The sequence below is a fragment of the Peromyscus leucopus genome, chromosome 12 (assembly GCF_004664715.2).
Source record: "Peromyscus leucopus breed LL Stock chromosome 12, UCI_PerLeu_2.1, whole genome shotgun sequence".
NCBI lineage: Eukaryota > Metazoa > Chordata > Mammalia > Rodentia > Cricetidae > Peromyscus > Peromyscus leucopus.
Window position 1 is genome coordinate 16,790,530 of NC_051073.1, and position 17,303 is coordinate 16,807,832.

General features: G+C 35.3%; 1 protein-coding gene across 1 annotated transcript in view; it reads right to left on the reverse strand.

Moving 5' to 3' along the window:
- Positions 1–501: 501 nt before the first annotated feature.
- Ncam2 (neural cell adhesion molecule 2) overlaps positions 502–17,303 on the reverse strand; it is a 410,880-nt gene continuing 394,078 nt past the window's right edge. Inside the window, exons 16-18 of the mRNA XM_028859839.2 lie at positions 9,740–9,944; positions 5,236–5,355; positions 502–1,436 (exon numbers count right to left, since the gene is read on the reverse strand). Coding sequence (XP_028715672.1) covers positions 1,325–1,436; positions 5,236–5,355; positions 9,740–9,944 — 437 coding nt within the window. The 3' untranslated portion in view covers positions 502–1,324. The remainder of the gene's footprint in view (positions 1,437–5,235; positions 5,356–9,739; positions 9,945–17,303) is intronic.

A 17,303-nucleotide genomic window follows, 5' to 3' on the forward strand; every position in this document is an offset into this window, starting at 1 on the left:
CACTTATGTATATTGACAGCCATAAATGTGTTTTTCCTTTCACGTGAGTTAAATCACAGATCAGACTTTGACCTAAGAAGTTTGCATAGTGTGTAAGTTAGTAACTATCATATTCTTGTATAGTCCTTAAGAAGGGAATTAGAAAGTCTATGTTGATAGTTAAATGGTTGCTTCAACCATAGCTGTTTATTAAATATTTTAAAATGGGTTTAGGATGTATTTTAAAATACACTGTTTGAAAATAAAACAATAGTAGCATTTCAATCGCTCATTTCTCTTCTGGCACATTTGCATGTTTAATAAATTGACTTTACCATCCATGTACTTTTAATGTCCATTAGCCACTTTCATTTAATAAGGGACATATAATAAAAATGATCGTCTAAATCTGTACACCAAAACATATTTAATAAGACTCGAAGTACTTGAAAACTTTATTTTTGATAAATTATTTTATAAATAAAAATAATCATGTATTTATAAATATATCAAGACAGCATATTGATATTTTCCCATTTAAATTCACTTTATTTGAAGCTGAGGGCAGAAATCAATACCATTTTTACTTGTAATACATTTACTTTTTGCGTAATCCACTGTGAGTGAATATGGTATACATAAAAAGAATTTAGGGAGTTTTTCTAATCTAATTTTACACACAACTAATCTTCTTTTAGATGTGTAACAATTTTGGCCTGGTATCAGTGTATCCAAGATCAATGTCGAAAATGCAATGTGGTCATAAGTTGAAAAGAGTTCTCCAACATTTTTTTTAGTTTCTAATATCTGCAAAAGATAACCAACTGACTCCTACAAGCCTGGGTTCCCTGATAAAAGTATAACCTTTATTATGTGCCTTCATTTTAACCTGAAAGCCACTTCAATCGTGTGTTTGCCCAAGATAAGTTTCATGAACATGCAGGGCTTCCGTACACATTTAGCTCACAATGCTTTTGCTCTGCCTTCCGCTTACAACCTATTAGTTTGGGGAGCTGAAATACATCTGTTGGTGTTATGTGAGACAAAAATTTTAAAAGAAAAGCACTTTAGCCATATAATAAATTGCAGTACTTCAGTCATAGAATCAAGCTGGTACCCCAAAACTGGTGCCAATCAAGCCTTTCTACCAAAATAAACAAACCACAACAACAACAACAGAAGGAAAAGGACTGTGGCAGGAGGAGTTGATCATATGTATATGTGTACAAGCTATTCCAAGCTAGACGTTTCCCCAGAAGTTAAGGTCAATGGAATAGGTTTGGTCATACTGTCACTGAAATCCCCTTGCTCTTTGTGGTGCTGACCAAGCCGCTGGGACTCGTGGTTACGCTTTACTGTCATCTTCTTTAGACTGGATGATGTCATTAGACACTTTAATTTCTATAGTTTCTGCGTTTAGGACTTCTTTCCCATTTTCTTCTTTTAAAGGCAATTTTCTGGAAATAAACACAGAGATAACAAACTCAATTTCTAGGGATAATTTACACCATGTTTCTGACAATTTCAATAAGCATTTTTGTACATGAAACCCGCTACAGTTAATACATAGAAAAAGATTAAATACTTTGTTTTAATGCTTATTTTATTCTTTGAGAGAATAACACTTCCCCTTCGTAGTCCTTCTTGCTAGCCCTACTGTATGCTTTTGGGGCTCTCCTTTAAATTCATAGCCTCTTTATTTCCATTAATTGTTGTTGAATACATATGTGTACATGAATATACAAATATATTCTGAAATCCAACCTACTCAGTCACTACAATCTTCCTTTTCAGAATGTTTTCAGAGACAACCTTTTAAGTTTTTAAAGAATTTATTACAAAATAAAATAATATGTAGCAAAATAGTTTGCATTTATCATTGTAAGAATGTAATGTAATACAGTGGATATGTGAAAAAATGTATTTATGAATTCAGGTGAGCCTAATTGTTCATTGTGGCTAACTTAGTTTTGATAATTTAAGTTTAAATTACAAATAAATTGCCGGATGGTCGTGGTACATGCCTTTAATCCTAGCACTTGGGAGGTAGAGGCAGGCAGAGCTGTATGAGTTTGAGGTCAGCCTGGTCTACAGATCGAGTTCCAGGACAGCCAAGGCTACCCTGTCTCAAACCATTCCCTAAAATAAATAAACAAACAAAAAAAATATGAAAATATTGAATTATTAAAAGCCTAAATCCTGACACATGTCCACTACTTGGATTATCATCTCTAATATTTATCACATAGGACAATCTAGGGTCTCTACATACATGTGACAGTTGTGTAGCTTGGTCAACATGTAGGACTGCTAACAGTGAAAGCTGGGACTGCCCCTAACGAGTTGGCTGGCTTTTGGGATCTTATTCCTCATACTGGGTTGCCTTGTGCAGCTTTAATACAAGGGATGGAGCTTAGTACTACAGCAAATTCATATGCCATGCTTTGTTGACACCCACGGGAGGCCTGCCTCTTTCTGAACAGAAACAGAGGAAGAGCGGATGGGGAGCAAGAAAGGGAAGGAAATTAGAAGAGAGATGGGAGGCAAAATTACAGTCAGGATGTAAGATAAATGAATTAATTTAATTAATAATAATAAAAACCCTATAAAAATTGGTGGGTGGCAATGTAATTTTATGAAACTAAAAATTATGTTAGTTACCAATATTATTTCTAAATTAATGGAGAGTAATGTTATTTAGGAAGTTAATCCTTGTATTTTATATTTATGTATATGTTTCTTTGGCATGTTCAGTATTATTTTTCCTCATACTTTTATAATATTGCTGAATATATATTGTGAGAACTGTTTCTGATTCTGAAAACAAAACAATGCCTGTTTTAAAAAGGTTTTTTTTTTATGTCTATGAATGTTCGCATACATATGCATGTATGTGCACTGTTTTTTCCAGGGTGCCCCTGGAGGCCAAAAAAAAAAAAAAAAAAAAAAAAAAATGTGTAAGGTTTCTTGGAACTGGAGTTGCAAATGGTTGCGAGGCTTCCTGGGGTGCTGGCTGGGAACTGAACCTGGGTTCTCAATAAAAAGAACAATTGATTTTAAACACCTAACCATCTCTATAGGTTCCTGGTTTTTCACTAAAATTGGTATAGCTTCATTAATTTTCTTTTTTCTTCTCTCTCTCTCTCTCTCTCTCTCTCTCTCTCTCTCTCTCTCTCTCTCTCTCCCTCTTTGTGTTTTTTTTTTTTTTTTTTTTTTTGAGACAGGGTTTCTCCATGACAGTCTCCATTTGGTGCCTGTCCTGGATCTCGCTCTGTAGGCCAAGCTGTCCTCGAACTCACAGAGATCTGCCTGGCTCTGCCTCCCAAGTGCTGGGAATTAAAGGTGTGCAACACTGACATCCCACTGGCTTCATTAAATTTTAATTTGACAAAATTGAATGAAAATCTCCTTTCTTTTTTCTATTGTAACATTCACTAGTTCAGTGATCCATCTTATGGATGCTACCTTTGGAACTAATGCTTCCTTATTGACAAAATGATGCTCTAAATGTTCACAAATACAAATTGAGCTCATCTTGCTATTTAATTTTATCATTATGTGGGAAAATTAATGTTGCTACTTTAGTTGTCCTGGGTTCACTTGCAACTTACATTATATTTTGAATAATGAAAATAAGCATTTTATCATGAAAACCCAAGCAATTATGTTAGAATTAATCAATTGAATTCAGGGAGCAATGGGGTAGTTTAGATGGAAGGGAGGTGAATACTGAAAAGAAGAAAAGGGAGACAAACTAAGGCATCAAAGGCCTTGCCTGGCAGTGCATCTTATGAGCAACAACCCTATCCTGCTAGTTAAGGAGGCATGACAGCTAGAGTGAAACTAATTACCTCATTATTGGACTTGAGACCTGCTACCCCGTCAAAAAAAAAAATCCATTCTTGGTGTTATAAACTGGTCAAAAAACAGTGGTTGAGAAGATATTAGGTCCCAGAGTTGATCTTACTACTGTTGTTAGGCTAAACTGAAAAGATTCCATACTAATTATCCATGTTTCTAAACTTAGGCAAATGCTTCTTTCGGTCTCAGTCACCCTTTCCATGAATGGGAGTCAATGCAGAGTCCCAAAGCCGCTCAAGGTGCTGCTAGAAAGTGGCAGTTGAGAACTAATGCCCGGAAGAGGGGGACGTTAACACCAACCACTCAGATACTCCTAGAACACATGGAAGAGGGGCCAAATTAATGAGTCCAGTGATAGAGAGAATTTCTGTGAAATGTTTTCTTCTGGGAATTAGGGGCATTGGTAACATGATCACAACGAAGGGACAGCTATCCACCTCGACTGGCACAATCTGAGACATAATTTCTCGTGCATTAGGGACATGCTTTACGGGTCCTCTTGCAGAACTGTTGATGACTAGTGGATCATTGCTCAAAAGCAATCATTCTCTTCTGTTGTACACTCCTTGCTGAGTCACTGTCTCTCCATCACAGTCCAGGAGATAGAGAGACTCATGGACACAAAAGGTACATGTTACAAACTCTGTCAACAGAGACAAGGATGTGAGATAAGGAGTTAAAGAGAGGAGACAGATTGACAAGACTGGGAATAAGATGAGAGACAGTACAGAAGAGAGGAATTAGAATACGCAGGGCATGTTTATAAAATGGTCAAAGAATAAATTTAGTGAAAGTATGTGAAATAATAATTTCCTTAATAATCTAACTATTCTGCAATATTTATCAATATTCAGTGTGGTAACTCATTTCCTGCCACATATATATTTCAGTAAAATTTATTTATAATTTAAGATATCATTTCCCTCAAATTATCAATCAGTGTAAGGAAATCCAATTCTGAAACACATTTTCTATTTTTAACATTTGGTATGAGAGTGTAAATATATAATTTAAGGCTTAAATTTTTCTGATACTGATAGAGAACTTTCAAGTGAAAGAAATTAAAGAAATAGATTACAATGCCGGGTGGCAGTGGTGCACAACTTTAACCCCAGCACTCAGGAGGCAGAGCCAGGCGGATTCTGTGAGTTCTAGTCCAGCCTGGTCTATGGAGTGAGATCCAGGACAGGCACAAAACAAACAAACAAAAACAAAATAAAAACAAAGCAGCAAACAACAACAACAAAACAAATGGACTACAATAGTCAAATGAAGTATTAAAAAAAATAATTCCATTAATGCTAATGATATCTTTGATTTCTTGTTACCACTAACTACAACGCTTTTCCACTTTACTGTTATTGATTCCCAAATACAAGCATTTGTGCTACTTACTCAGGCTCTGTTAATGGTGTGGTTTCATTTGGCTCGTTGACTGGACTCCCATCTTCATGATTTGTGATTCTTTCATCCTCTGTTCTCATTTCCACAATTGGTTCTTTTGATCCATCTTTCCTAAAAAGATATATTAAAATATTTATTTCTTCAATGTGTCAAATGCTCAAGTGTGAAACACACACACACGGTAGACACTTTCCAGTTAATCAAACTTGAATATTTTTTTCTTTTAAATTCCTATTTTTATGTTTTTCTACTAAGTAACTGTAAAGAAGATATCAATCTCTTATTATCATTGTCAAAACAAAGGAACATTATTTTGGAAAAAGTAATTTGCATTTTAAAATCAATTTTTAAAAATTAAAATATTTTATTAATCAAAGCTTAAAATATGAAGACTTTCATGCCTGTTAAAAAAGTTAAGAGTAAAAATTTTTAAAACAATTAAGAAATTCCTAACAGCATAGGAAACAATCACTAGAAATACTGTTTCAATTACACAATGCTGAAAATAAAATATATATGCCTTCCCGGAGTTGTATGACTATCTCATCAATAATGTTCTCCACAGGTCTCTCTCTATACATAGAAATAAACAACAGTAACAGAAAAACCAACAATAATTTTAATGACTGAATTTACCAATGAATCACAGAAAATTATTAAGATGTAAACTATGATGAAAGAGAAATTGTACACTAAATTAAGCTCACTGTTATTGATATGCCACATAGACTTTCAATCGAGACTAATTTCTGTCCTTTACATTTTGTTTTCTTTTTTTTAATGAACTTTTTTTTTTCATTTTACATACCATCCCCAGTTCCCTCTCCTTCCCCTTCTCCTACCCCAGGAAGAGAAAATAGTTAAGATCTCCTGGGTAAACTGACAGAAGTGGGTAGAACGAAGGGGATGGAGGAGTAGAACATGAGAAACCAAGATAGTTGAGTTGGGGGTGGGACACAGAGGAAGATCAATGAAAGAGTTATCTTGATAGAGGGAGCCCTTATGGGCAAGGGAGAAACTTGGAGCTAGGGAAATTCCCAGGAATCCACAAGGATGGCCCCAGCTAAGACTCCTAGCAAGAATGGAGAGGGTGCCTGAACTGGCCTTCCCCTGTAATCAGATTAGTGACTACCTTAATTGTCATCATAGAACCTACATCCAGTAACTGATGGAAGCAGATGCAGTGATCCACAGCCAAGCGCTGGGCTGAGTTCCTGGACATCACTTGAAGAGAGGGAGGAAGGATCACATGAGTAAGGGGAATAAAGATCATGATGGGGAAAACCACAGACACAGTTGAGCAGAGCTCTTCGGAGCTCAAGAACTCTGGACTGACAGCCGAGGAACCAGCCTGGAACCAAACTAGGCCCTCTGAATGCGGGTGACAGTTGTGAGGCTACATTTTGTTTTCAATCTCAAACTGAAGAAAATATATTTGGAACAACTGAAACTTTTAGTTTAATTAATTAATATAATATAATATAATATAATATAATTAATTAATTATATATGATGTGTTATGTAATATTTGTGTATGTATGTATGTATGTATGTATGAATGTATGTGTATTTTTATGTGTGTATGTTTGTGTGTGTGTGTGTGTGTGTGTGTGTGTGTGTGTTGTGTGTGCCTGTGGAAGAATTATAAAATGGTTTCAGTTGAAATACCAGAGACAAGAGTAGCAAAGCAAACCTGAAGACTAGCAAAGTAAATAAAGCTTCAAGTCAATGACAAAAACTTGTATATGAATTTAGTGATTATTAAATGTAATATTGCTGTATTGGTTAAAAGATAAATGAAAAAACAACACAATAGAGAACACAAGAAAAGACTCTCTCCTACATGTCTGTCAGATATTGTCAAAAGACATTACTATTTGTAAACAATGCATGGCAGTTTCAATTAGCAGTGCGGTTGTGTAAACATAGATTAAGGTGAAATTACTGAGAAGAATCTGGATCCCAACCATGGTAAGTTTAAGTAAAAGATAGGAATATAGAAGTTTTCTGGACATTAAAGAAGTTAATTTAGTGCATTTTTATAACTTAAAACTCTCAAAGCAGAATCAAAAATTAGAAGACTAGAAAATTTTACTGTATTAAATTTAAATGTCTGTGTTCTTGAATGGCAACATTTGACATTCGAATGATTTCAGAAAACTATGAGACCTAATTGAAAATGACATATAATAGTTATAATTTATAAAATAACAGAGATAAAATGCAAAAAATGTTCTTGTTCTGGGTATTTTGAACTGATATAATCACTTGAGTTTTTTTCCCCTCTCAGGGTCTCCAAAAGCTGGAGAGGCATATTCTATATCCCTTCAATTCCACAGTTAAATATAGAAGAGAAATTTTGAATTGGGATTTCACAGAAGTAAAGTGAATACTACTAAAATATCAGTTAAAATTTTAATGATAAAATAAATTATCCCATAATGAACTACTGCATAGAGATTTAAAGGCACAATGCATCTATACACATAATATAGACAAATTTTGCAAACAAATATTAGATGGAGTGAAGAAGTTAGGAAAATGCTCATTGTGGATGCATCCATTTGTGTACTACTCACATGGTAAAAATCAATATGTAGTCTAAGAAATTTAAAGTAGAACTTCTTTTTTAAAATTAAATAAAAAATGCAAAGGAAATTTAAATGATAAAATTATTATATTGATGAGAAACTTGAACAAGAGTGTCTAGTCTGTGGACATCTAGTAAGCTGCACATGCATGCTCTATGGTTACACATCTGTGAACCCTTTACTTCCATAATTGTCAAAGCATTCAGACCACAACAATTCTAAATGTAGAGGTAGATAGACATATGTGCACCTATGTGTCTTAGTTTGCTTTCTATCGCTGTGATACAAGCGCTGATCTAAAGCAGCTTAGCAAGGAAATGATTTATTTGTCATACAAGTCCTGATCACTGTAGTGGGTAGCCATTCCAGCTTTGATCTGGAAGTTCCAAATTCCATTGAGGCTTCAGTCACGCCTACAAGGCGGGGCCAAGATAGGACTCTGAAGACTCGAGATCCGTGTGTGCCACCTCTCTTGGTTCCTGGACCCTGGACGCTGGAGATAGAACGAGCAGAGTTCTCCAGAGAACACTGCCAGACTGTGCTACATCTTCCCCAGACCCTGCAGCCTACCTATCCCTTCATTTGTAAGTTATGCCACTAAATAAACCTCCCTTTTAACCACGTGGAGTGGCCTTAATAATTTCACCAATAGATCACAGTCCATCAGGGATGGAAGGGAAGCAGTAGTAACTCCAACAGAGCAGGGAACCTGTGAGTTTGAGGCCAGCCTGGGCTACCAAGTGAGTTCCAGGAAAGGCGCAAAGCTACACAGAGAAACCCTGTCTCAACACCCCCCCCCCCCAAAAAAAAAAAAAAGTACTGAAGCCGACACCATGGAAGAATGCTGCTTGCTCCTGCTGATCGGTTCAGTTTGCTTTCTTATATTAACCCCAGGATATTCCCTGGGTTTATGCTGTCCATAGTTCTGATCCCTTCCACATTTATTTCCAGTTAAGGAAATATTCTATAGACATGCCTACAGGACAGTCTGCTCTGTGCAATTTTTCAGTGGAGGTTCCTTGTTCTCAGATGACTCCATCTTATGTCACGTTGACTAAAAACTAACTAGCGAAATATACTCAGAATTCTGATAGACATCTTAACATATACTACTATTACTATATATACATAGTAAAAACACAAATAATATTTTATTTTTAAAATGATATTGAACAAGTACCAAATTAAAAAAAAAAAAAACTTTAAGCAGAGAAAAACCCTACTACTAGGCAAACAGAATTATGTAATTAAATTCCATATATGATTTTCCCATGGCTACACAGGTGGGAAAAAGAATAGATAATATTAGATAATAAAAAGAAATTTTCCTGACTAGCTCCCAGAAGACAGTGAAGCTGAAGAAGAGGTGGAGTGAGAGTAATTATATAAAAGCATGAAACTATCAAAGAACAAATTTAATAGTCATTTGAAATATCCTGAAATGACCAAACCTCAAGGAAAGCACTCTACAGACAACTCCTGAAACACTTTGCCAGATACAAAGCACTGCAAGCAGAAGCACTCCTTCACAGGAAGTTTTAAATTAGGAAAAAAATTTTCAGAAAAAAATTTAGCAGTAGTTGCCTTGGGTTGGGATGTTAGTGTAACATCAACTTGGAAAGAACGTAAATGAACTATTTGTAGATAGATGCTTCCATAGTCTTGCTCCTTGGAAAGAATTTATCAAAGTTGTATTCATATTTGTGAGAATACATCAAATAGAATATTCTGTGTGTATGTTTGAATGTACACATATTATACAGATTTAATGTCAGCACAGACAGTAATATTTGCATTGTATTCTAGCTGAACACCTGGTGTGTCTTAGAAGACAGACCCGAACAAAGCATTCAAGTTGAATTTGAGCATCACTCATGGGAGTGGTGCTGGTGTCTAATACTCACAGGTATGCTGCCTTCCCTTCTTCAAGTTCTTTGCTCTTTCCACTGGAGCCGCTTTTCTTCCCACACATTCTTCTGGTAATGCACATTAGTAACCCACATTGTCGAATGAAGAAGCAGCTGACATCTATCACCACAAGGATTAGCAAAAGGGCAGCAACTCCAAGGCCAATGATGGCTCCTAGCCCAAGACCATTAAAAAGTGTGTCTTAAAAAAGAAAAAAAAAATTCATAAAATCTCTGCAATACAAGCTATGAAGAACTATTTTTAAAGTAACTTCTAATAAGATATATACTCAAATATAGATTAAGAAAACATGTAGTAATGTCTGGATGGCTTCAATACTTTGATTACTGGGACATATTGTCTAGCTATCAACCATATTTTAGGAAGTGACATGTTAATATGTTAGTTATTTTTCAAACTTTCCTTAGAAAGAAGATAAGTAACTTCTATTCAATATAGTCCTAGATGCACTGTAGGGAAGAAAACAAATATTATCATATCATGAACCAACTTGAATAGAAAGTCAAAGTTAATCACAATGTTAAAAAGTAACTATATTATTTTTATTAGAGAAGGGTTATATAAGTGTTCATTCAGTATGATGGTATTTTGGCATCCTAACTAAAACTTAAATTGGATGTCTCCAAGCACTTGGCTTTGACAGAGGAGACAGATTTTTAAACACCTGCTAAGAATAATTTTGAAATCATCGCTTCAAAAAAGATGGTTGCTTGTGTTTTGTAGGTAATATTTTAACATTAAAGGACTATATAGCTGGGTGGTTGTGGCTCATACCTTTAATCCCAGTACTCGGGAGGCAGAGGCAGGCATATCTCTGTGAGTTCAAGGTCAACTTGGTCTACAGAGTGAGTAGGACAGCCAGGGCTGTTACATAGACAAACCCTGTTTTGTAAAACCAGAGAGAGAGAGAGAGAGAGAGAGAGAGAGAGAGAGAGAGAGAGAGAGAGAGAGAGAGAGAGAGAGAAGGAGAAGAAGAAGGAGGAGGAGGAGGAGGAGGAGGAGGGGAGGGAGGGAGGGAGGGAGGGAGGGAGGAGAGAGAGAGAGAGAGAGAGAGAGAGAGAGAGAGAGAGAGAGAGAGAGAGAGAGAGAGAGATTATACAGGTGTGACTTTTAAGATTCTTTAAGGTGCATTTCTTAGATGAACCAATTTTCCTTGGCATGTATTCGTAGGTAGTACCGAGTGTCATGCAGATTCTGTCTGTGAACAGGTGACTAGGAGGAGGAGGCGAGAGAAAAGTTGAAATATTGAGAGTCAGCTAGTAATGAAAACAAGTAAATGATCCTATATCTGCAGTTGAAGATGACAAGATTATACAATCATAACACTGTTAAGTAGGAAAATAAATTGAATATTGTCTTATCTAGAGGAAAAGAAGGTGATGTAACTATTTCATACATTTTAAATTATGAATAAAATATATTCCAAGAATTGCATATGACTTTATAAAATTGTACATCTCTTTAATGATAAAATATATTTATTTTGCCAAAAATAGAAATTGAATGGTCCTTTAGTAATTATTATGAAACCAAAAATGAAAGATATAGATGCTTCTGTGACACACGCATAGATGATGCATAAAACTAATGTTTTATCTTTAAAATCCTATGTAACCTCCGTAGATTGCTTGCTGTACATAATCCAAAAAACAAATTTCCAAAAAGTGAGTAGAAAAAAAATACAGGTGAGATGGGACTTCATAACTCATTTAAATCCCTTGCACAGCTAAACAAAGTGTGTGGCAATAAATTCTACAGATCAGTGTTACTATGCCTGCCGAATGACAAATCTCACATGTGCCTGTACTGATGATAAATTACTGCTTTGTCCTACAATCTACAGCATCAGATGTCAGAAAACCCTGTTCCAAACACAATTGTATTACATACTTATAGTCTCATTTTGTAAACCTAGGATGCCTCCTTATTTAATGAGGACAGTTATGCAAACAACTATCTGAAAGAAGCAAAAAGGCGTTTGGGAAGAATGCTATACTGAGGAATCCCTATGTGAAGTTCCAACAACAATTAGCTTTTGTTGTCATTGTTGCCAAATTACCATTTAAATAAATGATTAAAACACATCACCTGTGGTCAAACCTAGAGCTGAGCTACAAATGGATCTCTGTTCCTGATAAACGAAGAGCAAACAGAAACTTATTAAATACTGTTTACTCTTTAGAAAGTAAACTTTACAAAATAACCTAGGAAGCCTAGTTAGCTTTGTCATAATTTAATATTTTGTGCGTAATATTTTTGGAGTTTTATAAGTATATAAAGATGTCCATTTCTAACTTTAGGGAAATTGTTATTTGTAAAACACATTATAATAATGATAACTGATGTCAAAATAGTTTTCATTTCCTAGAAAAATAAAATTAAACACATTACTTATGAGGTTAAATGAAATATTTGAATTAATTTCATATAAAAGTAAAATATATTTTGATATCAAGATAATATTAATTATAAAATATGTTTATACTATTAATACTTAGTTTATATTATTAATACTTAGCTTTATTTTTCTTAATTATAACAATGGCTAAAATATACATTTAAATGCTTCTATTTTTCATATGTAACATTTTATTATAGGAATTATGGAGATTATTTTATTGCTAACAATATATTTGGAACAACACTTTCATTCATTTATAACTTGAATTTTCAATGCTGACCTACATGTACAAACACATATATATGATAATATTTTGATTTGAAGACTAAGATGAATTTCAAAGACATGAACAAATTTCTTGCACACGTTAACAGTGTGATTTAATTGTTTACCAAACTGGAATGGGACACAAGTAATCATTCAAGCATTGGAAACTCATATTTTCACTTTTTGTCATATTTATAGTGACATTATAATCATGAAAAAATTCATCACATAGAAAAATGAATATTCAGTTCTATATTATGTGAGGTTCAAAGAAATCATTTACCCTGGCCCCCAAAATAAGAATTGTAGACTAAAGATCCTTTTAACTCAATGTTTTATCTAAATTATTGCAAATGCTAACATTATATTGGATTTCACCACATAAATATAGAAATTAAGTAAAGTATATGTTATTTTATGTAATATTCTTATATAAAATATTTATTATACATTTTTCTCTATCATTAGTTGAAAAACAATAATTTAATAGTTAGGTTCAAATGAACAACATAAATTACATAACATATGTCTGTCATAAGCTTTTTATTCGTCGTTCATTTTATTTCTGGAAGAAAGAACTTTTAGAAATGAGTAGGATCAAAATGCTTAAGCATAAAACCTTTTTTTTTTTTATGTTTCCAAAGCACTTTTTTATTTTATAATTTAATTTAATTTTACATATCAGCCACGGATTCCCTTGTTCTCCCCACCCCCTTGCCTTCCCCCAGCCCACCCCATTCCCATTTCCTCCAGGGCAAAGACTCCCCTGAGGATCAAGTTCAACCTGGTAGATTCAGTCCAGGCAGGTCCAGTCCCCTCCTCCCAGGCTGAGCCAAGTGTTCCTGTATAAGCCCCAGGTTTCAAACAGCCAACTCATGCATTGGGTACAGGACCTGGTCCCACTGCCTGGATGCCTCCCAAACAGATCAAGCTAATCAACAGTCTCACTTATCCAGAGGGCCTGATTTAGTTGGGGCTCCTCAGCCACCTCAGCCATTGGTTCATAGTTCATGTGTCTCCATTTGTTTGGCTATTTTTCCCTGTGCTTTTTCCAACCTTGGTCTCAACAATTCTTGCTCATACAAACCCTCCTGGAGTTCCATCTGGGGCCTGGCTGTGGATCTCTATATCTGGTTCCCTCAGCCATTGGATGGGGTTTCTAGCCCGACAATTAGGGTATTTGGCCAGCCTATCACCAGAGTAGGTCAGCTCGGGCTGTCTCTCGACCATTGCCAGTAGTCTATTGTGGGGTTATCTTTGTGGATTTTTGTGGGCCTCTCCATTAAGCATAAAACTTTAATTTGCTTTCTTAGCTCCTTCCAAGGAAGGTTTCATTGGTTCTGCTCTCCACCACATGACTGTGGCCAGACAGTACTGTAGATATGAATCAGCCTAACTTCAGGGCAGCAATAAAAAGAAAAAAATCAATTAAGGTTGTAGAACATGAAGGTCACCTGCTACATAATAGGCCAACATGGGTGTTAAGAATCTCCAAGGAATAAGCAGGGGGAAGATGTAAAATAGATATGAGGACAGGTGAAAACCACCTGAGTATCTGTAGATTTAAGAGTAAATAGAATACAGACCTTTATTAAGGAGGAGGAAGGGTCTAGAGTCCATGCATGCTGTGTGAAGAGCTCTCTGCTTCCAGTGATAGAGAATGACAACCACAAAGTGCTCAACCAGAAGAGAGGCTGAGAAAGTTTGCACTTCTTTGCGGTAAGAACATTTCAAAGATTGTCAAAAGTTGGGCTGAAGATTCCAGAACAAATATATGAGCATGATAGCAACAGTGGCAGGAGGCTTGGAAAACCTGAAGCGATTATGCCACTGAAGTAGTTAGCTGCTCAAAACACAACTACCTCGGGGAGTGATCTTGCCAGTCAACCAATCAGGCAAACAAATGCTACTGTAGCTACGATCCCAGGGGTTCAGGGACCGCCCAGTTACAGCAGGAATTGCCATCATTTGAGCCATACAAGTTTGAAAGTAACGGGAACCACTGTTTTCAAGCAAGATAGAGTACAATCAGAGTGTGAGCAAGGAGTTTTGAGAGGTCATGACATACAATTGTGAAGATGAAGCAAGGTCACAGTAGGGACCCACGGTTTTGGAGATACCAGAGTTATGAGTCCTCGCCTAAGAAAAAACTGTGAGAAGATGTGGAGGCAGCCACAGAGAGGACATCTCTGATGCAAACAGCAGATCTGGAATGGGAGGTCTCTGTGTCCTATGCCAGTAAAATAGTTTTGTCACAAACCCAGAAACTAGAAATAGAGATACAGGAATTGGTTTTTATTTTCCCTGATGCATTTTGGTCTTGCTTTTGTCTAATCAGTCCTTGCAATTCCTCTAATTTATACTTTTGTTAAGAGGGTGTTTATCCTGTGCCATTGCATGTCAAAACTATTCAACTTATGTGTGAATGTTATAAGGGCTCAGCATTAAAGCCTTCCTGTGTCTCAAAAGACACTTCTGCCTTTGAAATTGAGAGGGTTGAGGGTGTAGTCTCTGGGTGCTTTTTAAGTTGGAATGAAAGCACTTAGTACCAAGAGATGGCCATAAGTTTATGGACTGCAAGGGTATAATGTGGTTTGAGTGCACTCTCATAAGGGTCTCATGTTTGAACACAGCTGGAGGCACTCTTTGGGATTATTTTGGGGACATTAGAAGATAATGGCTTGCTTGGGGTGACCAGTCACACTTCTTACTCTCTCTATCCTTTCTGTAACTTCAGTCTGACCAGCTGCCTAATGCACTTTTGCCGTGTTTCTGAAACATGATGAACTAAACCACCTCAAACTGTATGCCGAAATAGAGCCTTCATCCTTTACATTGTTTTTATTGGTATATTAGCACAATTGAGAGAAGAAAAACTAAAATACCAAGGAAAAGAAAGACCTGAATGATGGAACATTTAAAATACTGTAGAATGAAATTTAAAAAGAAAAATTGTACATACCATAGATTAGGAGAAATAATATTGTGAAAATGATCATGTCACTGAAATAGATCTGTTGATTCAATAGAATCCCATACAAAATTCCCATTTCACTCTCCATAGAAAACAAACAAACAAACAAAACCAAAGCACCTTTAAAATCCATATGGAAGTATAAAAGTCTCTGAAAGACAAACTAGCGTGCCACAGAGTTCTTGTTACAAAGATTCTTTTTAAATCTATAATGTCATGAACATGTATACAGTAAGAAACTGGAAGTGAAAATGTCTGGGATAAGAAGGGGCATAATGATAGAAGCATGAAACAAATGATGAGTGGAAAAACATTGAGGAAGTTTAGAATATCTTCAATATACTATAATCATTTTTATGAAAAAAAACAAAAAATAATTAAACAACAGAGGAAACTAAAGTTTGAGTACATTAATTTTCTTGAAAGTATAATATGCTACTCATAAATCACTTAAAGCAGTTTAATATTTTTCATCTAGAGAGATACTCATTTTGTAACTTGAAGAAGCCTTATTACTTCCATTAGAAATTTTAGTTAGTCTTTTCATCTTTCCTTCATTCATAATTATACTTGAATAGTACTGATTTGGAATTGTACACTTTAAAATCACAGAAGCAAGCCAGTTACTTTGTTATTTGTTATATTTGAATACTTTTATTAAAATGTTGTGATGTTTCTCACATATTACAATATGATGTCAATAAGTTTTGTTCTAGTTATATATTAAGGATACAAAACATATTATGGTTGTGAAGCTTAAAAGCCCCATGGGTGTGTCTACCACTGCTATTATATTAAATATACTTAGTATTAAACATTTCTCTGAATTTGTATCTCTCTATGTTCATATTTGAACAACCCTAAGACTTCAACAGAGTTTCTGTGTGCAGTTAATCAACATGTGAATTCACGCCTGATCAGTGGCCATAGAATGAATGCCAATGGAGTACTCAAACACAAATCGAACATCTACATCACTCGCTGAACCTAAGACTCAGTGAGCATCACAGAAGAGAAGATGAAAAGTGTTTTACAGCCAGGGGGTGTGGAAAATCAGAGTGGAATATTGTTGTCTGGACAGGACATGTCCAAGGCAATCATGAAATCACAGTAGCTATGTTTAACTGAAAAAGATCTATCAGTCTAGCATGGATATGAAAGGGACTGAGGACTCTCTGCCTGTAATTGAAGAGATATTGGCAGTTTATGGCTTCTGATTTAAAGACGTGGCTCCTGGTAGCTCTGCCATGCTCCAGTGGATGAACCTACATCTCTGGGGCATATAAAGAAGACTAAATGGGTTATTAAAATATAGAAACATAGGACATGAAGTTGAGAATTCATGGGAAAGTGAATTTGGATCTGGAAGGAGGAGCTGCATGTGGATATGATATAAATATATTGTATAAAAACTTAATGACAATATCATATATTATTAAAAATTTGGACAACAGTGTCTTACTCAGTATTCTCTTGCTGTGAAGAGACACCAGAACCAAGGCAACTCATAAAATAAAGCATTTAATTGGTGGTTTGCTTACAGTTTCAGAAGCTTAGTCCATTCATTGGATAGAATGCTGAAAATTATTGCAGAGCTCACCAATGAGGATACAATAAAAGATTATTCTTTATCAATTGAAATTTTAAATTAAACAGAAATGTCTACAGCAAAATGATTTTATATAGGTTTATATTTTCCTTTAGGCCACTTTTCAATTACTTACTGAATACATTAGGTTAAAAAAAGTGAATTCAACATACCATATATTTTCATGGTAAGTTTTAGCAAAACTGACACTTTATGTATTTTTCTTAATTATGAATGCCTGGCCTTAGCTTGGTTTATTTCTTGCCAACTTTCCTTAACTTTAAATTAGCCTGTCTACCTTTTGCCTCT